We start from the raw sequence: 24627 nt of genomic DNA on the forward strand, positions 1-24627 counted from the left end.
TTATAGCACAATCATACTACTCGCATTACATTAATACAAGTCGGGATCTCGAAATAGAAAAACGCGGGTAGCATCTACGGCCAAGATAAACGTCCGAAGTACGGGGGCGGTGAACGAAGTGTTCTCGAAAGAGTTCGCATGAAATTGAATTGATACGGTTTACAGTGCCAGCGGATAAGCGGATTCCCGCGGCCACGGTATCGTATCGATGTTAAAACAATGTTAAATCGCTCGAGTCTGACTTCGTCCGCTTGGCTGCTCATCGCAATCATCCTTTCCGGAACGCGAGAGGCCGTCGGCGAGGGGTGGCTGGCTCGAGGTAAGTGCCGGCCGCCCGGGAAAAAAGGGACGGAAAAATAGAGGGCCGCGAAGGAAAATTATATTTACCTTACGTGGAGCTCCTTTGAGACAATCTTCACGGTAGAAAGTAAAAGGGGGACGGCGAGAGCGAGCGGCGCGCCAACGATTGAGGATAATATAATAACGCGCCGGAGTCATTTACGACGACTACGATTCGATGGGACATTCTCGAGAGAATCACAACGCGACTCGCGGAGAGAACCAATCGGCCAAGTGTCATCGAATTGCAGCGGTACGGAGATTTGGATTTCCTTCGTGATCGACTGCTGACGCCGTGTGACGATCGATTCTGGCTTTAGTTGCCCCGTCGGGCGAGGGTAATGGTCTGTCAGCAGACAGGCGTAAGATCAAAAGTCGCGACCTTATCGATGACGAGAAACACAATTCGTAAAAAGTGAAAAAGAAGCAACGGAAAACAAAGATATTTTTGAAGCATTTTGAAAGCGGTTGTTCCAACGCGGTCAGTCGACTCGATTGCAAGTAATCATCCACAAAAAAATTATACCGTAGCGTATTCGTTTCACATCACAAACTAGTACAAAATGATAACTGAGTGGCAAACAGTGGAATGCAATGAGAAATATGGTACCAATAATTCGTAACAATGTTAGCGTAAATTATAAAACAATATGAATTCTTCCGAAATAATTTATAAATATTATAAAAAAGAAATTAGAGAGGAAAAAAAACCGGTGAGAAATGGAGGAAGAAGACAAAAGACAGCGGTAGGAACAAGGAACAATATTGAGATAATCCTTTACTGTCAACATACCTGATCCCGTGTTTGTCGGAGACGTGTTTCAATCTTCATTACATTATGCGTACGCGTGAGATACCATAGACATGGATTATGACGAGAATACGCGCGCCGCATTTTAAAGCGACGTTAAAAAGTTCCGCGAGACTTATTCCAGCGGATTCTGATGAAAGTCATTAACATTTCCGTGTTTTTATTAGTTTAGCCAAAGTAATATTCTAACGCTATCGTTAGAGGCAATGCTTGTGCCTCTATTACATCGTTGCTCTAATGTCTCTGCTTTATCATTTGTTTGTAGAGGATCAAATATATCACCACAGCAATTTTTAATTAAATCAAGTGAAATTAAATTTTTGTCTGTGATAACCACTGATAGCATCCACGAGCGGGTACGACGAAAATAACAATATAGTAATAGCCATATGACGTGATTATTTTGACTTGCGAGATAAGAATTTCGAGATCTGTAATAGGCGGTAACAGTTGCAACAATTATAGTGAAAAAAACGTGTTTGATTAGGTGCTGGCTCTTGGCCGGTTTTTCCGTTTTACCGCTCGCGCGATACAATGTGATTATGACATTTAGGTTAATGACTCTGGCAATTTAATAACTCGTCGTATTACTCTCGTCCTACGTCCACTCTCTCCATCTCCGCGAGGTTACGATCGATCGCCGTCTGGCCAGCACTCTCCTCCGGCCTCACCCTTCCTACATGATACACGATGAAATTTCATCTCGGGCTTTACGCCATACTGCCAAATAGTACGATCCGACAACAAGTTTACGCATGGTTTTATAGCGTACGCTTGCTTGCCCGGGCTTGACCGGAAATATTCATCGACTTGGCGTGTCAAGCTGTCGAGCGACTTGGCGCAATCGATCTCGCAAAGTATGTATATATTTTCCAAAGTAATCTTATAAAACGGCAAACAGATGTGATCGCTGATCTCGTCAAATGCAAAAGAGGATTCCAGGTGCAAAGCCCGCGCGCGGAAGCGCATTTTTGCATGAAACCATTAAGCAGATACTGCGAATTCCACGCGAGTAATTTCGCCGCGAGAGTAATTCCGCCGTTTTTATCACTCTCGGCGAACCCATTTTCGCTCGGGCATACAAATGGGCTACGTTCGATGGATTAATCGCGTGTCAGAAAGCGGCGTGACTTCAACGGTAAATTCGACTTCGCTGTTCGACTTCGACTTGGAAACTGATAAATGATATGTCATAGAATTATACGAAAATTTATGAACTGGCGGACGCTATGCGTCATTTGACCAAACGCCAAAGGTTTCTCAGATATTTGCATATAAACGCAAAATCGGTAATACGAATTCAATATTATTGATATTTCGTCACAAAAAGTTCGTTAACAAAATACATTAGAATAAATATTGTGAAAGTTTCTTTTGCAATTTCCGCATATATCACAATTTATACATCATTTTCTTATACATAATATACTTCTAAGATAAAATTCTATTAACATAAAATTACAATATGCGAGATTGGATGTTGAGACTATTTTCTTTGTAGATATTGAAAAATTGAAAGACACGCGCTGACGTTGACTTAAGTGAAAAGACTCGTGGTATGTACAATATGATATTTCTCGAAAGTAGAAAACGCAGTTCCGTCCATGGAACCGTCAATCGATTGCCACGGACTTTCGACGCATTTTTTTGCAATAAACGCAACTTGCATCGCTCATTAGCGCTTTTGTGCGCGATGCTGTTGTGAGCAACCCTTCCAATAGCCTTTTCGTGAAACGCGTATTTTTTTCCTTTCTTTTTTTCACTATACAAGGGAGAGTGAGTGAATGAACGAAGAGTAAAAGCGCAGTGCGTTCCGCGGTACATATAATCTCGGAAGTATTTATTGTGTTACAAATCTCTCGATACGCTATTCGACGAGCATCGCCGTCGCGCCATGCTTTTTCATAGCAAACATTGGTGAGAGGCAGCCCGAGAGAAATAGAGAGAGGGAAAGAGAAAAAAAGAAAGAGAGAGAGAGAGAGAGCGTCCGGTAATTTCACCAGTATTTTGTATTTCATATCGGCGTGTTATTTCGTGAAACTCGCCAGCGCCGCATTCGCGAAAGCCGGAGATTGCAAAATTCAAAGCGCTATCGCGGTACCTCTAATTTCGCGCTATTCCGCCCGCGCACACATGTATTCTAATCGTCCGTTTTCTCTTTCGTGTTTCTTTTTATGCTTCTCGTACGTTACGCCGCCCGCGGACAGCGAGCCGCGCCATTACCGTGGATTAAAGTGCTCTTCTCAAACCGATACGTAAAGTATGTAAGCTAATATTACGGCGTATAATATCATCATGATGTATGATCACGCCTGGCGGAGGAATGTCTCGCTAAGGTATCACCATCCGACGAAATATACTCGATTTTTTATTTTTGTTTTTTGTTTTGTTATTTTTTTACAGAATATTCGTACGCGCCGCTTGAGAAAGAGATATTGTATATAGAGCGGGATATGGCTCACTTGTGCTGAGCTTGTTTTGTTATCATTCGTAAATAATGCCGCGTACCATTATAAATTGCAGTCAAAAACAAACAGGCGCCGTTATCGATATTCATTTGTAATGTTTTATCATGATGCATAGACGTACTGCGTCGCGCATTATTTACAATCCAATTGCGCAAAAAACAACCGGCGAATTTCACCGATGAATAATTGGTGTGCTCGGCGCAATCGTCTCGATATCCGTCTCAGCCTCCTCGATAATATCCGCCACCGGCATTTGTGAGCACGACGACAATAAAAAGTGTGTGTCGCTAAAGCAGATCGATATAAACCGAGCGAAATAAGATCCAATGATCAGCCGCAGAACGGTCATGATAAATGCCGGCGGGCGAAACAAGAATTTCAATTTGCACCACGCACGTGACCAGGGTGCCGACTAACGAAAATTCCACATTTCCTCCACGGCTCTCCCTCGGCGTGGACAAACTCGCGACCAGTGGAACACGTACGTAATATCTGCGACTTCCGGTGTTTTTTACCGTCCCCCGGTGCTGTCCGCGAGTGAAAATTCAGAGATGACTTTCATTTATGATTCGCTCTTAACATTGTCATAATCTTCCTGCACACTTGTTCGAACTCATCAGAGTCATTGCCTACAGTGTTTCTATTGGAGAGACGATAATATTGATTCAACTTAATTTCGAACGTTCTTACTTTACGCGCAAGCTTCTACATGCTAAAGAAAATGTATCGAATTTTTCGAGCGGGAGCATTATGTCATATAATGACTGAAAAAATAAAAAAAAATTTTATTTATTCCTTAAACTTAATACCGAAAATGATACATACACCAGTGTGTCCTATGCGAATCAGAAGAAAAAAAAACAGTGCCGAAAATTTTAGTTCTCATAATTGTTTAATCTAAATAAATTTTTAATGAATCAGTCTGAAATTGTTAATGGTTGCAAAATTTTTTAAATGCTTCAAGTACTTTTTTTAAATACTTCAAATTACAGAGATTTTGGAATGGATTTTAAAATAAAACCTTTTGAATATCAGAAATCAAGTCGTTGACCTCTTTCATTTGTATTTTGAAGTTGAAGAAAAGAAGTCACGTAATACTCCGACGAGTACGGCGAATAGTAAAGTTGTATTATATTCTTTCTAACAAGAGTCTTGTATCTTGTGCGCCCGGCACTTTATGTACAATATAACTACTGAGAATACAAATATATAGTTTATAAATAACTATTATAAATATTATAGTAAAAATGGCATATATATTTTACATTACTTACATTTTAATTTCTTATAATTAGAATTTTTTGAAAGCAAAATACTATCAAGATTTTAAATTTATATTACACTTTTTTTTATATCATTTGCTTAATTAGATCATAGAAAATAAGTTGCTGCGTCATTGTTATAGCTGCAATAATAAAATAATGATAAGAATAAAATACAATACATGTAAAAATAAAATAAAAATAATCTTCAGGAAGATAATGATTGTAAGTATCTTATAACAGATAAAACGTTGATTTTAAAGGCAGTGCCAATTTGTGTCAAGTAAGATTTTTAAGACCGACCGGATTGTCGTCAAATGTCATCTATTTTGAAAAACTTGTTCTTCCGTTGCCGGATACGCTATAAAATAGACTATCGACGGCGTATCACGTTTGCGTGATAGGAAGGGTAGGATGAGGGTGGAGCGGCTTCCTATAAAATACCGACCCGACGTCGCTTCTTTTAGCCGCGGGGCTTTGTGGAAATACGAGATAATGAAAAAGCTCCCGCGGGATTCTATTTTGAAGGGAGGTCCGCGAGAGAGCGATCGATCCTACGAGCCCTTTAAACGGCCCGACTCCGGTCACCATTTCCGTCCGGCAGCGGAACAATGCGCCGCGATATGTCACGCGTTCCAAAGTGTCCTCGACGTGCCATTAATTGGAATTCAAATGGACATAAACATCTCCCATCGGTGACCACCGCCGGCAAGACACGGCATTCGTGAGTTCGACCACCTTCTCTCGCGGTGTCTAGCCTAATAGTCTGTCCGCGCAAAGTGTAACTTTGCTTAAAACAATCTTCTCAGCACATCGCGCTGTAACCATTATATTTATCGTTAGCAGATGAGAAGAGTCGACAACACAAGGGCTACTAAGAATGAAAATGTGTAATTTAAATAAAGAAACGTTATGAATATTATATTAAATGCATTTACAATTTTTTTATAACGTTGAAATCTTTTAAAAAATAAAAAACTATTAAAATTTTAAATTTTACATTACTTTTCAACATTACACATCAACTTTTCAAATATATAATTTGATGCCAAGCAATAGATAATGTGTTAATGCTGAGCAAATTGAATTTCATATTTTTTATTGCATCTTTTATCCGACATTGACAAAAAAATTTCTTTTTTCCAAAGACAGGAACATCAAAAAGAAAGTGTAAGTTTTTGTTTGATCTAACGAGCTGCGAGTAATATCAAATAAAGCATATCGTATATACCTGTAAGTTTAATCATTACTTTTAACTGTGTGTATATTCCAACAGAATAAAAGTCATTCATGGTACAGTGATTATTAATCCGGACAAAGAGTCAAAATATTCGGACGTGTTTCGAGATAACATGAAAATGGAAAATGGAATTTTGTTTTCCGCTACTTGTAACTGACATAATTTTGAGGCATTAACTTATATAATTTACGACATCAAAAAATAACATTCTGCAGTTATTATTGTACATCTCTTTAATTAAAACATTGAAAGAGTGAAAGAGTTAGTAACATTGTTCGCATTTTTAATTTATATTATTCCGAAATAAAATTTCAAACGCACTCAATATTCTGCTACCTTCATACAGCGTATTACGTAAGTATAGAATTACAGCTTGTGAGTGCATTAGGAGGATATGATCTTGATAGAGAGCGCAATCCGCGTATTTTGGTATGTTTCGCTCTTACGGCTTGTTTATGTAAGGAATGTTTCATTATTTACTTCATGAAAACAGTCCTGGGCATATGTTGGAGGTAGCAACTAAGGGCGAGGTTTCAGCTTACATAAATTATCAACTGGAATACAACCGGATTTCGGGTAAGACCACTTTACCAAGCTAATCCGAAACACTCGGTTTAAACTATAAGAATTTAATCACAGAGATATATATAACGGATATTTTGTTCATTTTCTACGTAGTAAATAAATTGAATTAACTAAAAAAGGGGCACGTCGACACGGGCAAAATATTCCGACGTAGCAGTTATTACTGCAGTGAACGGATTAAGTTCCGCAACACACACACACACACACACACACACACACACACACACACACACACATGTGGATTTTTCAAAATCAGTATAAACATTTTTATCCCGCTTTTAAAAGTTCAATCTAACATTCTGTGACAAATTAAGACCATTTTATATTAAATTGAAAATAAAATTTAATATCACGATGAGAGACACGGGCTGCTTTTGCGTTTTAAATACCATACCTAGAGACCGTAATAAAGCATAGCATCGTGTTAACGGAATATAATATTGCAAATGTACGTTATATACGTCCGACGAACATTCAATTTAAAAATTTTTTTCAAATTATATACATTGATTTTTTTCAACAATATGATATTCACATGGTCGCACTCGGAAAGCATGAAACTAATGCGACGAAGATATCAACGTCGAGCTCTATTACGACTATCACAAGTCGCATCCTTCGGAGTCGCTGCTGCAGTCACAACGAAAAATGAAGACGGAGCGCGTGTACGTGTTAGAAATTAGTCGCACACCGTCGACGTTCGTACATCGGTAATTCCTGTCACGTTGACGAGCAAATTGTTACGTTTTGCTCGTCGCGGCGCGAACAAGCAACGTAACTAATTGGATATATAAAGATAGAAAAAGGTTTTTATTAAACAAATAATTTTTAAAATTATTTGTCTGCATATTGTGTGTGTGTGTGTGTGTGTGTGTGTGTAATTGTTTAAATATTCAGAATAAAAGTAAATAACGTGAAACGTAAAAATATAAAACAAAATAGATAAAAGATTCCTTAAACTTTATAATAAATTAAATCAGATTTTATTTATAAAATCAGACAAACTCTCATTTGCCAAATTTATTTGTAATTCTTTTTCAACTTCGAGAGTTCGTACACCTCATTGTTTTATTTATAAAATTATAATTGTATGTCTCGGTAAAGTAAGTGGCTTCTTTCAAATCGTTTCTAACATCCGCTAAAAAAAAATTACGCAACAAAGTATTAAAAAATTACGTAACATCAGTTTTTACGTCTGTCACGCTCATTCACGACACAAGACATGTAAGCGAATTTTACATCCGCGTCTTCCGAAGCTGTGTATGTACGAAGTCAATTGGTATTATTATCTTATTTTAGCGCAAAATGACTAAAGCAATCATTTTTCATGGTCTCGGAAATATTCGAAATGTCCTCGACACGTCGTTCCACTTTTCCAAGAGTATGCTTAATCTCGTTAGCTCCATCCATTTTTGCATCGTGAGCACGATGATTCTTCCCACTTCAGCGCACGATGACTCTTCCCACTCCCAGTCTCATCTCTCATCTTCCTAACTCACGGAAGTTCCAGTGCCTGTCGCGTAACCCTTTAAATTGCACACACGCGCCACTTACAACAGGCAGTGAATATTACGCGTGTCTCGCGCGTGTCTCCGCACATCCGTGTGTTCACCGCGACTCTCTTCTGTTTGACTCGTGCCGCGACGTAACGCCGGTAATTGAGCGGAAACACAAAGAGTCGCGCAGAAAAATTGCTTGCCCGGGGTCAACGTGCTCGACCGTCGCCTTTCTTTGCTCGGACATTTCGCACTAGGAGATTCCGTGCGTCGCCTACGTGACCATGAGCCCACGTGGACTCGCATTCTGAGTCGCCGAGGCGACGCGCGACACGACCGGACGAGGGAATCGAACACGACATTCACCACTCGTGCACCAGTTACGGAATTCACAGCGTGGAATTATGCATCAGATAATCTCGCGTTGCAATTATCGCGAATGTACGCGATAAATAGATTTGCAGAATTGCGGCACGCGCGCACGAACGAACGAACGAACGAACGAACAAACGAGCGCGCGTGGCAGAGGTCAACGCTTTCGCGATGTAATCCGCTTGCCTCTTCCGTATTTTCCCAAATACAATCGCATTACACACGCACTTTCTGCTGCACGGACCGCGAGCGGAAATCCGTGCGGCGTTCATCTAAATTAATTTTCTACGCGATCATCGAGACACATACAAGAGCAGAGGTCCAATCTCAGTCGCAGTGAACTGCGACTGCAGTCTACTCGACCAGGTCCATGGGGGATGGAAAGCGCGCCGCGGTTCTGTGCAGGAATTTGTTAATTGCACGTGACGTGACCGCCTCAGATGAATTTTTAATTAATATCGCCGTCAGTTAACTGCGAGCGCAGAGTGCGCGGCCGTAATTATGGCCACGCTGTACCGTGACATACGCAATTATTTGTTTGACCGCTTGTCTGCCGCGCGCGCAACACGTTTGATGTCCAAACATTTTTGCGTGTCGCGGTAAATTCTTCGTGTCGATCATTAATCGCGGTAAACGTTCCGAAAATTACTGGTAAGCAAAAACAGTAATTGCAGCTGTTAACGATTAGCGATCACGAGAGAGTTAGCCAAGGTATAGTGCGGTGTCGCGCGCGTTCTCCGTCTGCCATTCGTCCGGTAATAGTAGCCGCCGATTTGGAACAACAATAGAATTACGGTCTCCTGCAGTTTCTCAATAATTCACCGTTATTTTCTGTCTCACGAACAGACCGCGCGCGCTTCCAGAAGGCAATATTCCCCATAATTGGTCGTACATTCAACTGTTGCATCAATCGGCGTAGAGAGAGAGAAAGCGAGAGAGAGAGAGAGAGAGAAAGAGAGAGAGCGATCCGAAACTTTTCCATTAAGATAACTTCGATGCTAGGCGACACCGACGCCGCGACTCATTCGGGCACGATGACTTTGTGCCCTATACCGATAAACTCCGGCAGGAGCAGAATTAATTTCTACGGTCGAATGATCCCAGCTGGCACGGAATATTCTATTTACCTTCATGAGCGACGCTAAGCGGGCCGCAATAATGGCCAGCTATGATGACGTTTAACTCAGGCTTAACGGGATTTAACTCAGCCTCCGGTTGTCCTTCCCGGGTCCCGGAAACGGACGACGGATTGTACAAAGAGTGAGAAAGCGAGAGAGAAAGAGAAAGAGAGAGAGAGAGAGAGAAAGATGTATCGATGCCGATCCATCCCGTTTCAATTTGCCGTCGCTCGCGTTACAATTGTGCCGCTCAAAAACGCGTGACAAGAGAAACAAGGCACGCGACGCAGCTGCATCGCGACGATTTCCGTATCGACAACCTGTCGATTAAATTATTTTCGAAAATGACGACCGTTTGAGAGTCGCGCGCGCGCGTCGCGCCGTGTCCGCCATATCGCGAACGACGTGGCGCGATAAACAAAAATTCGGTGACACACGCGAGAAAACGCGCAATATCGGCTCACGTTTCATCATGCGTGCGCCAACTTTACCGTACAACGAATTGCATTTCACGTAACACGATTCTCGCTGGCGCGCGAGCGCTATGCTCTACGAGCTTATTACAAGGTTGTCCGTCAAAGAAAAAAAAATATCCCGCTAATATCGCTGAAGGTAACGATATCCGATACCTTGATAACAAGGTTCTCGCGAATGCAGGTGATTTGATATTCGATGTGTCGATTGTTTCGTAATTGGACAAGCGAGTTCTGACGACAAAATGTTAATGCGCCATTCGAAGCCGCATGTGCGTACATAGTTTTAAGCAGCAAACTCGATCGCCGATCGCCGGCCAGTCGCGGCCGATCTAATTACAAACACATTATAAACGTTGCGAGATGCGAAATTTACATTCTTTTCCGCGGTGCTGTTGTCCCGCTTGCGCGCGCTGCGCATGTTCAACGTTTGCAACGTGACACCGATACACCTTGATCACCGTGCGGCTTAACGGCACTAATTACTAGCCTCGTAATTTGGCGTTTCCCCCGTTCGTCCAAACGCCCCTTGCCCGCGCTCGCGTTGGTTGTGTCGGCAAGCCGTGCGTTAAAGCGAGTAGGAAAACTGATTACTGATAGTCGGAATTCGGTTTCGGGCGTTTCGCGCGGGGGAAGGGGGACTCATTGAAAATTCGGCGTCGCTCCACCGCTGCGTGGCCCCCAAAACGGCGAATTTTCGCGCGGGGCGCGCGACACGCCCCGATCAAATCGCGCGCCCACATACCGCCGATCGCGGAACGACCATAAAGAAAATTAGAATGAGTGGATGCGGTTCGGTTGCGGCAACGAGGTTGCCCGGTCATGGCGCGTTTCGTTCCCATCGCGTTTGACGTTGCACCTGACGTTTCACACAGGACATTGGTTTCAAACCCCGTTCGTAGTGACATATTATATAAATTGATATAAAGATATATATATATATATATATAAAATAAACAATATTATATTCCTCTTTTTCAATTCCTTCTTCCTTTTATCTTCTAATTACATTCAGACATCCATAATATAAATCTAACGAGATTCTTGTATTTATTATAGAAATTAGTGACCAATATTTCGTAATAGACAATTTTGAAAATCATATTTTAAAAACCAGATCTTCGGAAAAATCGATAGTACGGCTGTATTCTATTTGATGCAAACTTGAAATGGAATAACTTGTGCCATAGGGAAAAATTGCTGAATGCGTATAATAATAGATAGCTGAAACATCAAACTACAATTTCGAACTTTAATTTGTAACCAAAATATGAAATACATTAAAATCTAGTTTGAGTGGTATGTATTCGGCAATCGTTACCTATATTTGATATATTAAATATAACTACAATGTGAACTATTGTTTGTTGTTAATTTTAGAAATAGAAACCGTGTGCAAATATAAACTGATATGTAATTGTCATATTTGCCCGATTAACTTTTAACGTATATGTCCGATATGCGATTTTGTGCGATTTAATTGGGAACCAAATATGAACGCGATTTAGTGGTGGACATGATGATAGTACAAACATGATCCGTTAACAAGCAGCTCAACGGGAAAATAGAGAAAGTTGATCATTAACATTTGAAATTCAGGCCGCAGCTTTACATTCGTTGGGATTGCCGGGGTGATCGTCCGGTTAATTTCCGCGTGGCGCTACGGGGTACAAAGTGCAGAGAGACACACGTATTCGTGCGGTATTCATTGTACGATAACGAAAGCGGATAAGCCATCCAGTGGAAATAACCGCGAAAAAAGAGCGTGATGAATGCCGCGCGCGGATGTAGCCGACCCTATCCCGTCGGCAATTATAGCCAGCTGCGCAAAATTTGGAGAAGTGAATTTCGTGTTGAAAATCGTCTCTCTTTGAGCTGCCTCATAGCGACGTCATTCGTGAAAACGCGCGAGTTTTACACGCAGGGGAGATTCTCATACTCGTTCATATTTCTTACTAAATTCAATTTAATTCTAATTCATCTGAGAACTTAAAGCTCGACTCTCGTGTACGAAGCAGCATACATTTCCGACGCGATCCAGATCCGCGTACATCCGACGAATTTTGCCGCCGCCGCGCAGCTGCGAATTAGTTTACGAACTAAATTGACGTTTAATGTTGCGTCAGGCGTTGCCGCCGGTTTACGAGGTGGATTCAAGTATTGTCGGAATGCACGGAATTCAGGACAGCCTGCGATGCGAGAGGAGAAAAAGGGAACGAAACGTATCGGAATTTTATTTTATAAGTGTACGGCGCTAACGCCCAGCGATAAATATCGAGCACTGACGGCGTTGCGTTGAATCGCAAAATTCTCGGCACGTGGGACACGCGTATACGCTACCGGTATATATAATAGTCGAATATCCAGAATGGATATCGTGTAGGCGTCGCATATTCTGCCCGTAATTTCCATTACCGGCAGCGAGCAGATAGCGATTCAGAAACGAGAGCGAAACTCCAGGGTCGATCGAGTTTTCGGCACGCTCAATTTGCGTGGCTAGAGGATCAGCCGACCCCATCTCTCCCTCCCCCCTCCATTCTCAGTAGGAAAACGATCTGAGAAATCGACAGACTTAATCGAACGATACACTCGACGATTGCCGCCGGTCGTAAATAAAATGAGGTACGTAATGGCGAAGGGATATCCCCCGTCGTGCCGAAGAATTGGGAAAGATACTTTGTTATCGTTCAACCCTTGGTACTAAGGATTATGGGCGCATCCTAACGTTCACAGATAATAAGAACTCGATTCTCAAGAAGATAAATAAACTGTAATAAACTTGACACAATTTTTCTCAAGTATTAGAGATACGTATCGGACGATTTGACATCACTTTTCTGATGGGTTCGTGATTAAGGATGTATCAGTCTCTGCAAAGTTAATAAAATTTGGAAATTTGTTTTATAGTAACACTTTAAACAAAATATAAAAGTTGTGCGAATAATTATATTTTTACTTAATAATACATTTTGACAATTTGTTTACTCTATTTGTTAGTAAAAATTGAATTATTTTTTCAACATTAAGAAAAATCTCAATTTTTTTTTATACAAGTGCTTTAAATACTCAAAATAATTTATACAAAGTTTTATTGTGATTGTCTGTTATTCTGTGAATAAATAAATTTTGTGTATTTTTCAGAACTAATCTCTGCATCGCAATGAAACTTCGCATAAATCGCATAAATCATCTTGAATATTTAAAGTACTTAGATAAAAAATTCAAATTTTTTTTCGTTATTATTTCGTTTTATTATTATTAATTATATTTCTACTAGAGACAACGTTTTCGTATTAAAATAATTTTTATCCAGATAGAAAAATGCCGTCAAATTTTTTCTATTCCTTTTAAATAAAATATAAAACAGTCTGTACTCTTTTCACAATTTTTTTTTACGTTTTGAGAAATGTCCTATACATCCTACTAGGCAAAAAAATTAAAAAAAAAACTACAAAAACTTTAGAATGTTAAAATTCCCATAAAATAATATTGTAAACAGTGTATAGAGAACACTACGCGACATTATGAACACTCAACGTTAATATTTTATCAGAAAACCCCTTTTTTTAAAGAATTTTTTTAGAATTTTTACTAAAAACCTTGATTTCTTGTTTAATTCAAAGTCGGTCCATTACACATCTGAAAAATATCTAAAAAAAAAAAGAAAAAAATCTGAAAATATTTAAAATGGATACAACTTCGTAATATATAAATTAAATCGCATTACAGTGCATAAAACGTCAAAATTCTAACCGTAGAGCCGGTCTTGAATATTTCTACGAACAAACAACTATAATTTGAGAAATTTGCATGGGGATTTATAATGCGCGCATTTCCGCGTCCAATCCGACGCTCGGCGCGGAGTGACCGTGCTCCGAAGTCCGACGTTAACATTTGCGCGAAAGTTTTCGCGGTTCTATTCCAATTACCCCGCAAACTCGGCGATTGCGGTGAGAGCGTACGCGGTGGACGTAAATATTTGCCGCGCGCCATCAACGGCGAAGTTCCATAACGAACACCGCCGTCGCGAAAAGTGATTCCGCAACGCGAAAGGTGAGAAACAGGATTGGTATGCCGATAAAATTGCGCGTGCAAAAAACGCCGCGTCTTTATGCCCTCGTTCTCTTAATAATTTCGTACGTCGGTTTCGCGCACGACTTTTATTCTTCTTTTATTCTTTCCTCCCCGCGCGACGTTTGCAAGAATTACCGCGCGTCGCGCCGCGTTGGCCGCGTCGGCCGCGACGGATGCTAATTAAAAGGGCGATGGAAAATTACGTACGGTATTGCGCGGTTTGCGGTTATCGCGCGGCTTCACGTTTGAAACGCGAGCGTGGGCGACGGGATAATAAGCTCGACTAGCCGGTTGCGAGATGTGCAGGTGGACGCCACGCGACACCTGCTACCACTTTGCTTCGCGCGGCATCTTTATCGCGGGTGCGAACGAGCCGAACGGCTCCGGTGATCGATCGCGTCGCGCGACAACCAGTGACGGCACTCAAACCGATACCCCTGCTCGCAATTTTCAAACGAACGAAATACAGCTACTCGTTCAAGAGCCGTCGATACTACCGGCTCGGCACTTCCCGCCAGTTGTTTCACAGAGGCCCGGTTTTCAGCCATTCGAATACACTCGGTCGGATTGATAAAAAGGTTTGGCATGCGCCTGAGGAAAACGAGAAAAAAAATCAGCTTATGACTATTCGAAAATTCGCTTTCCGAAAACTTTGAAAAGTTTCCAAAAAATTCGAAACACGGGAAATTGAAACTATTGGATACAGGAAGCGCTTCAATAGTGCATTCCCTTCTTTTTTTTCTCTTGTGTACCTCATGCATTGACTAAATGCAACAAACTATTTTCGCTTGTTTACTGTTTCGCTGACAGAATGTTTCGGTCAGAGGGAGGGAAGCGATAAAATATTGCATCCTGCATTCTGCTCTGCATGATGCGTTAAAATTAGTCACCGATAATGATGGACCTCGGTATCGATACGCGCGGCGCTCGGCAATGACGATTAATAATATCCATGTGATAAAAAAACATCTTAGAGGTTATACAATTTATTAAACTACGTAAATAGATTTTCTCTCCGGCTACAAAGCTTTAATCATTACTTTACGTAGGACGCGAATATATATTTATTTTTACTTTCACAACATCATAGTTTCCCGATGTCGCCATGTCGGCTCAAGTAAAAGAAAACCAGTACACTGGAATGAAAGCGGTATCTGATGATCGCTGTTTTTCCCAAAGTTCTGACGGTCGCTATTTTCTGCACCGATGTCGAGAATTCGCCATCGTAACCGAGACAAAAGTATGAGAGAAGAAAAAAAAGGAAAAAAAAATAAGAAATCGAAGATTCTCCCGTTGGCTTTCTTTCCGTTCATCCGTCAGTTTCCGCCCTTGCAACTAATGGCTCAGTTTTAAGACAAACAATGCACGAAATTAAGAACACAGACGAAGGAATTAGGGATTGCCTTGAAGACGATTACGTGATAGGACACGCTAATCAGACCTCCGTTATTCTGGTGCGACGGACTCTTCGAGTCTCTCTTGAGGTGACGTGCCTGCCACAGATGTTACCTCAAAACGTCCGTCGTGGTTAAGATATGGAGACAGGCCTTAATCAGATGTCCGTTTCAAGGTGAAAATCTACTTGAACGCTCGACGACATTTGTTAAAATCGTCTAATGCACTAAGTGATTTTAGATAATTACATGGCTTCGTTCGCATGCAATCACACGATTAAAATTAATAGTTAAAATGTTGTTATCGAGTTTTTTTTATTGCTGCATCAATTGCTCCCACAAGATTTTTTATTTAAATTCTGCGAGGCTACAGTATGGCTATTTTAAATCAAATGTCACGGATAAAAGATAAAAAAATAATAAAAATTATATTTAAACAGTAAAAATAGATGAAAATAAAATACAAGTTCCGTATTAATAATTATTACGATGCAATAAAAAATCGTGACCGTGTACTTTGTCGCGATTATTATTATCTTTATGTGAAATTCGCTACACTTCACTTCTCATAGATTTTTTACTACCTTTGACATTATAAACATCTCTTTCCTTGAGATAATGCAACATGCTTCTTAATAATCGCATTTTAACGTTGAGTTATTAGTTGCCAACATTTACTAGATGTTTTCCTGTTTATAGCATCCATAACTTTGTGACTTTTTATCATATAATAAAATATTATATCGAATTTATGCAAGAATAGGTAATCTTCTCTCGTTATGCCTTTGAAAAACACCCTTGAATAAAATATCAATGAGAGTAGCTGTTTAAACTAACTGAGCGATCCTAACAAGTTCTTCGCTCTGCAGTCATGAAATTTCCACAATTCCACTTACACGCGATTAAATGACAGTCGATATATTTCAAGCTTATCATATAGAAGAACCTATACGCCCCACAGAGACTTCTGATACAGCTTGCCTGAAATGCACCGATGGAAGACGAGTTTTCGTTTAAAATTTTAGTCACGATCGCGAAGGATCGTTCGATAAAATCGAGTTGCACGTAGGTGCAGCGTGGTATTTCTATGCCTCGCGAGCTGCTTTATACGGGGTGTACTGCAAGAGACTTTCGTTCTTTTCTCAGAAACAGTAAACAAAATTAAACAAAGAAAAATACTTTGACGCGATATGTAAACAATATCGGATATAAAACATTTTTCGCGAGTGAGCGAAAATATGATAGATAATAACCAACCCGTTCATTAATTGCCTCAACGGAATTTCCATTTGAACTTTGATCGACAGAATATTTAATAAATCGAATATTAAGGACGGCGAGAGCTGTCGTTTGACGTTTGATAAAGCTGTCGCGAGGGCAGAAATTACCGTGACAAAAGGGCGCAGATTTCGTGGGGCACCCGGTACGGAGGGGGAGACTTTTATTCCGCCTTCGTGGCGCGTAACAAGACGTCTTCCGCTTTAAGCACAGCCCCGTCGTACATACATAGATACAATCAGACATCGGTCGATCCCGTCGCGTCGCGGGGATGGCGCGTTGCTTGTTTCGCCATCGCGACGTTAGTTTCCGGCAGTCTCGACGGCATTTTCGTCTGGAAGTACGCGACACGAGAAACCGCTGGCCATCCGCTAGTACGAGGGATGCAGACGGGATTGCTCGCACACCGTACCAGACTAACTCCCGCGTGCCTGCCCGGGGGACGTCTATGCGGTCGCGGATGGTTGCGTTCGCGTCTGCACGTAGACGTCGTCGAGTTACATGCGACTTCGCAATGCGAAGATATTAGCGTGGTAACATCTCCCTACATTCTATGTACTGTTTCATGTTAAAAATAGAGATTGAGAACATGTTGGATCGTCTACGAAGTAAATTTCATCAGAGAGAAAGAGAGAGAGTCTAGCGTCTTTCACGAAACACACCGTTCTGCACCGTTGTGCATCACTAATACTTCGCGACGAAGACAATGCTGACGGTTCGGAGAAAAAGATTTAATGATTAGAAGAAACGGTTAACTTATTTGTGTAGTCTTTTATAAAATTGGTGTGCTGTATTTTGTTGTACTTGATACAGAATCATACAAAAGTGTATAATTTCATGGACGCGGTTTTTCCGCATACAAGAGTGAGACTGCGATCGTAGTTGATGCGATGAGAACGGCGCTAATTGCGAAGAACGGGACCGAAGACCGCGCAAAAAGAAGCTTGCGTCGAAGTTGGGAAGCGGTGCAGCAGTGCGGGTTGCTGAACTGCTTCTTGAGGCATCCACCCGCTCCAGAAGCAGTTCCCGACTTCTATTTAGTGTAAGTCGGGCGAAAATAAGTTAGGAGAAATAGAGGAACGCGGCGGTGTGTTTGTCCCAGCAACATCGCACTTAAGCACATAACAACAGATACGAGGCGCCAGAATCGAGTTATCACGCCTGCGAACATAGTTATCGAATAAAAAGGTTATTGAAGCATTTATTGGCTACAACAGTCTCGGAGGAGCGCTTCGAAGGAGAAAGTCCTCGATCAAGCTCCTTCAACAGCGATCCGATGCGCGGAAAAACGTTAACCAGTTACCTTTTCAAAGGGAAAGCTTTTCTTTGTATTAAAATCTCGATCTGAAAGCGTCGATAAACTTTAAAATTCCGTAACGAATAAACAACACGCTCAATGGAAATTAACAAAAGTAAACAAAAATAAACAAGAACGTTAATTGATGTTATTCCAAATTCCGAAACTCTTTCAATTTTACGATTTTTCTACCTTAAGCATACACATCAAATGTATTTAATGATAAATATATAGATGTATTTTGCATATTAATAACACTTGGATGAACTTTTTCGACATAATGTACCTACATTTAATTTGCTTTATGACTCAGCTCATTCCTCTTAATTGCCCATTTTAACAATAGAACGAAGAGAAATTTCAAATTTTAATCGGCTTTCGCTGATTTAAGCACATACGTTAAGCTCTGATTAGTAAATGAATTTCAATTTTGTGTTGTTAAGCTTCGTTGTCTATCGGACAACTGGAAATAGGCAGTGTTCGTAGTTTCGTAATAAACAATGTCATTACTTGAGTGTTATATCAGTAAATGCTAGAAAATTCAAATCAAATGAAGTCTATTAAATGCTCTGAAGCCAAACGTAGCAATTTATAAAACTCGAATGCGAACTTTCATGAAGATCGTGTTTCGTAATTAGTTTCGCAATTGGCAGTTTGTGCGAGTAAACCGTTGAGTTGTCCAGAAGAAATTAATTTAAATAAACAGGTGCATCAAACTCTGTAAGCGCAAACGTAACGTTATAAAGGAAATAACATCAAGGAATTCAATTAAATTAAAAAATATTACAAAATTATCGATTTCCAATTTATATAATATCAGAAATAAATAAACAATATTTTAACTCACGTGCAGAGTTTACAATTTGTTTATTTGCAATATCAATTTATAAAACGCAATAAAACATTCCGTAATAGAGCATTGGGGAGAATATTTTCAGATTATCTTCCATCCACAGGGAGGGAAAGAGAAAATTGTTCGCGCGTACTCGCAAACATTGCAGTCGTTACGCATGCAAGTCCATTCTCCTTTAGCTTTCTGTGCCTGCCGATCGACGTCGGCGACGCGTCGATAATTAGTCGTTTCGTAGTTGCAAATGGGACATGGAAGTCGGTAGGTCGCTTCGTGATTCGAAATATATTGAACGTCACCGGGCACAATTGGATCGCGTGTCTTACCATGGCTTCACGCGCGCGCACCTGCGATAGCATCAAGTCAATTTCTTTTCATATGAATGTACGAGATAAGCATTCCACACGATCAAACGCTTTTATTAAAACTATAAAAATCGAATTTTTTATCGCACAAAAAATGCAAATTATAACTTTTTCAAAAAAAGAAAAACGAAATGAAGAAGAATACGATTATACGCATAAAGTAGTGGATAATTAATATAAAAAATAAATCAAAGTTATAGATAAATTAAATTCTCTCTTTTTTTGCAGATAATCAAGTTGTGTTCTAAGCAAATTCAAATAAAAGAATTAAAATTTACGTTACTATTCCATTTAATACAACTTATTTGTGTTTGCGGATATATTTAATCTTTTAAAAATAGAAATTGTGTGTATGTATCGTGTACGTATCTGTGTGCACCACTGAACTCTTGTACAACCGAAATATTTCAGTTGTTGATCGTACCACCAACCAGAGCTCTTGGTACAGAGAGTACCATTGAATTGATTCACGTAAAATCTTGAATGTGTATGGGACATAAATGGTGTGAATACAATAGAGGGCTTAATATCTCGTATGTACAAAAAGACGAACTTAAAAATATTCCATTACGAATATTGGTACGAGAGATCGCCGATGATATAACGATAAGCGCAAACTGTAGAGAGAGAGAGAGAGAAAGAGCAAAAAATAAAAGATTTGTTGCTAGGAGAATTGACGCAAAAATTGAAAATAAACTTAACCAACGTCAGTACGTCATTTTGGTTCAGGAGTTGTACATGTGTTTTGTACGCTGCGATTATACAACAAGTCAAAGAGATTCTTAATGCACAAGCATCCTAAGTTCACAGTGCGTGCATGTTTACAGATACGCTTGTTGGAATCGCAATTCGCGCTAACGAAACGAACGACATATCAAAGCCTTCTCTCGACATGAGTTCTCTGAAATTTGAAAATTATTATTTACCCTGCACGCATATCCATGTCCCTCAATGATATGGATATTGTGCACACGTACGCTTTACAAACGAGCATCGGGACTTCAAAGGCAACTTTGCGATTACCGACGTCTCTTGTACTTGCTGCGACTCGACTATAATGACTAAAGGGATAGTGTATACGTAGAAGGCATAACGAGGTAGTTTACGTGTGTTTCCGGCATATGGCAGATAAATCGTACGTTCGATTAACGCGGGTTTCCGGGATGCAAAGAAATTCGATACTGAAATTTCAGATAACGTAAACTCGTAATTAAAAACTTCGCTAATGGTAAGCTCGATGCAAGCGCATCGCGACGGTTCGTCATGTTAATCTGCCGCGATTAAATTTTGACATTGCAGAATCGTTTTTGCTTCGGAGCTTTATTGTAAAAGTTTCTCGTTAGAATATTCAAAGAAAAATAATTCACCAAAAAAATAAATTAAGAGCGCTAATTAATTCGAAATATTATTTTCGAAATTTTTATCTTCGTACACTTTCATGCTCATATATGTACAATATTCTATTCATAAATTATGAAAGCATGTTTCTTTCATCGCTGATTCATGGCCTTTTAGTTTCTAAAGTTTCTATTCAGTAATGATGAGAGGCGGTGGAAAGAAAGTGATTTTCGAATTAGACATTGATGTCAGAGTCATCGTTGCAAGAAAAATGAGGTAAAAGGGTTGGAATTGAAGTGGGAATGGCGTTCGCGAGAAACCAATAGCACTCATCGAAATGTCAAGCTCTTTTGCAACGCTCGAGCGGACATGTATGTACGCGCGCAGTTTCAGATTCGCGCTCGTTAACCTGGTCATCTTTCTCGTGCCTGACGGCAGAAAAAATATAGCGATAGGACCAGATACGTTTCGCGTTCTAACACCATGTTTCCTGCATCCGGCGTCCCATTAAGCTGTATTAATGCTTTCCGTTCCCTTTTCTATCGCGTTTTGTTTTTTCTATATACGCGAACAAATTCTTTTATTTAAATATTGAAAATTGAGAGTTGTATCGAAGTTTAAAATGTAAAAACAAATAATTGAAAGCCTTTGTCCTATTTTCATCTGTTTTTTTGTGTTATTAAAAACTAAAAGAACGTATTTTTTAATCAACTTTTTTTCTTCCGCGAGTATCAGGATAAAAATCTTGTATTAAACGTTTTTGTAATTTTCAGATTTAAAAAAATAATATGCCTCCATTCCAATCACTTCTTTCTCGTAAGCAAATATCACTCTTAAATATATTTAAGAAGCGCGTACCAGTCGGGCCTTCATATTTCTCTCCCATCTGAGAGAACCCTCCCCACTTTCAAAGCTGTTCTTCCAGCTTGCTCCGCGATGTTCGGAAGCACCGTTCCGCGTCTTGCCAATTTTTTTTCTGACCGATGTTTTCATCGTGCGACCGCGACGCGGAACCGCCAGCAAAAATTCCTTACGCCGTAACTCACCGCACGTCTGCGTCGTGCAATACGCCGCCGTAACTTACGCCGGCTGGCCGCGATCGTAAAAGTAACGACGAGTTCGGGGGAGGTCAAGTGCGTTGTTATGCCGGGGCGAATGACCCAAAATGTGCACGGCGGGCGGTTAAGACGTTGGCGCGACCTCGCGGTGCAATGAGCGCGATTAAATGGCGCTTCTCTATTTTGTAACGCCATAGATTCCTCCACGAATTTACGAGACGTCCGATCAGAATCTACCCCCGCCTCGAGCTCTCGTTCCCGCTGCGCCTCGCGCACATGCACGTGAGCACACATACTGGTATTTGATCGTATCTCACGATAACATACTGCATATAATTCGAATAGTGTATTTGCCAGAAACTACAGATACGCAATGTGTATATATTTGTGTGATTATATATTTGGAGATGCGTGGATATTTCAGTCGGTGGAAGACCGCGAGAGTACACAGATCCACGGATTTAGCGATTTATGTGAATATCTATACTAAAAATTCAAGATCTATTACATATAAAACGTATAAATATTTTATATTTCGAGCGGCTACTTTCCTTCATATTTTCAATGTAGACTATCTCTTAAATAGTGTAAAGATTTAACCGTGCAAAATTTAAAAAATAAAGATAGACACAGGATTACAGAGAAATATAGCTAATTAAAAACTGATCTCTTAAGCAATTCAAAAACTAATGGATTATTTAAATTGTTCGTATAAATATTAACTTTTTAAATAGTAATAAATAATAACTCTTCTAACTCTCTTCATTTTTCTAACACTGTTATAATTCAAATACATACACATATATATGTATATAATGCTATATAAATATTCATAAGAAATAAAAGTAAGAACGTATTACACTTTTGACGTCAATAACATAGAATTACATACATATGTATGACGCCACTAGTGCAAAGGTGCATTATGACGCGATTAAATTTTGTCGTTGCCAAAAATATGAGGCGGGTCAAATCGAGCAATCTACGACACTCTCTATAACTTAGAGGCATTGCCCGTAGACAGGCGATATTTCACACTGCGCGAGAAACCGCAGACTGAACAGAGGCTGCCAATGAATTACGACATGGTCTATGTAATGCGCAATCGTGCGTATGTAATTTTCGGAAGACACACACAACGACGAGTGGCAACTCGAGCCTATGTCGAACCCATATAGCGAAGTGAGCATATAAGCGTTTCCTATAATTTAATTAAACGCTCTTGGGTTTCAGGACTACTCAGGCTGCAGCAGATTTATCAGGGGTTGAAACCAGGCAACGAGTCCTTTCAAGTCGAAACCGTCAAGAGAATACAGAACATGTCAGAGGCGATCGATTTTCTACGTAGTCTGGAGGAGCTTAATCGGTGAGTCTTTTTCATTGAAGCGAATACAATACAAACAAATAAAAAAGCCCCTCCCGCCGGATACATCACAAAACCAATACTCAATATTCCTTAGTACAAACATTAAGTTCTTTTTTATGATAACACGCTTTTTTATGAGTACACGTTCCAACCATATATCTCGATGTGATTTTTGCTCTGAGATACTGTACACAGAAAGATATATAAATTTAAAATTTAAAATTAATTTCACAATTAATGTAGTTATTATTTTATATTCACAAGAACATTTCGACGGATACATGTGAAAAAGTTCAAGTTTTGGGAATACGTTACGATAATGCATGGCGTTGAAATGCGCAATCTAAAATAATTAAAACAATTTTGTTTATATTCAATTAAAATGTTATTGGATAATAAATTTCACGTTTTTTATTTACCGTTAATAGAAGTAAAAGAGAATGTAGCTATTTGAATACTAATCTTAACATCTGCACTCGCGCGGTGATTTTGCATAACCGTTATTTTCTTGCAAAATGGCATACCAACCGTGACGGATAAGGCTGGTCGCAGCATGCAAGTTGGCATATTCGCGGTACAATTCACCAGCGGCTACGCATTTGCGCAATGCAAGTAATCAACAACAGCGAGTAATTGCCATCGCGGTGGTTTGAATTGGCCGGGCGTAGTAGTTACCGAAAACAACGGCGTTATTGCAAATTGCCATACAATATCCAATTATTACAAACGAAATGAGCGCGGAAACTCCGCGGTGCATCGATCAAACGCGACAAAGCCACGCGTTAACGCAGCGCGCGAATTGCGGCGAACCAAAGCGCGCGAGACTTATGTCACCCTACCAATGGAGAATTCAACGTCGCGAGTCCCTCTCATCTCCCGCTCGGACAATTGAATCCCAATGAATGTCATTAAAATATTGCAGATGGAGTAACAAATACGTCGTTCTCGACTGTCCGACGGACATGGCGAAGGATATCGTCGTCAGCCACGTGAGAGACGTAGCCTTGGGAAAGAGGACGTATCATTATCTGCTGAGTGGCTTGGTGAGTCGAACAAAATAGAACTTAATTAATTCAACCGCTCATTACCAAGTCTCGCTCTCGTTCTGTCTCGTAGTTAATTTTCCCAAGTCATACTGTCCGAAAAATATTTTCTCCATAAAATGCTCGCTTGTGGAACGTCTTCGCGTGCGAACGAAATACCGTGTTAACGCTTCATGAATAACAATCGTTTAAGACAAATAACTATTATTAAACCATTAATTTAAAACAATAAAATTAAATTAAAATGAAATTTTTATCTTAAACATAATTAAAGAAGAGTCTTCAGTCATATTTGAATGGTAACGGAACTGATATTTCTCATGTGATTTTATATTTATCTTTAATTAGTTGTGTTTTCTCATCGATCAACAATCCTTCTGTTATTGTTTAACACAATTGC

At 40.0% G+C, this 24627-nt stretch overlaps 2 protein-coding genes across 5 annotated transcripts in view; one reads left to right on the forward strand and one right to left on the reverse strand.

Annotated features, from left to right (window-relative positions):
- The window catches only part of LOC105194444 (glutamate receptor 1), a 211217-nt gene that overhangs the window by 166312 nt on the left and 20278 nt on the right, over nt 1–24627 (forward strand). For all 4 annotated transcript variants that reach the window (XR_005575617.1, XM_039453919.1, XM_026137208.2 and 1 more), the window contains exons 5-6: nt 23052–23184; nt 24107–24227. Coding sequence is in view for 3 of the 4 variants with exons in the window: in XM_039453919.1 (XP_039309853.1) it covers nt 23052–23184; nt 24107–24227 (254 nt within the window). In the remaining variant the exon portion in view is untranslated. The remainder of the gene's footprint in view (nt 1–23051; nt 23185–24106; nt 24228–24627) is intronic.
- The window catches only part of LOC120358723 (twist-related protein 1-like), a 142973-nt gene that overhangs the window by 11941 nt on the left and 106405 nt on the right, over nt 1–24627 (reverse strand). The window lies entirely within an intron of this gene.

Source organism: Solenopsis invicta, chromosome 9 (genome assembly GCF_016802725.1).
Source record: "Solenopsis invicta isolate M01_SB chromosome 9, UNIL_Sinv_3.0, whole genome shotgun sequence".
Classification (NCBI taxonomy): domain Eukaryota; kingdom Metazoa; phylum Arthropoda; class Insecta; order Hymenoptera; family Formicidae; genus Solenopsis; species Solenopsis invicta.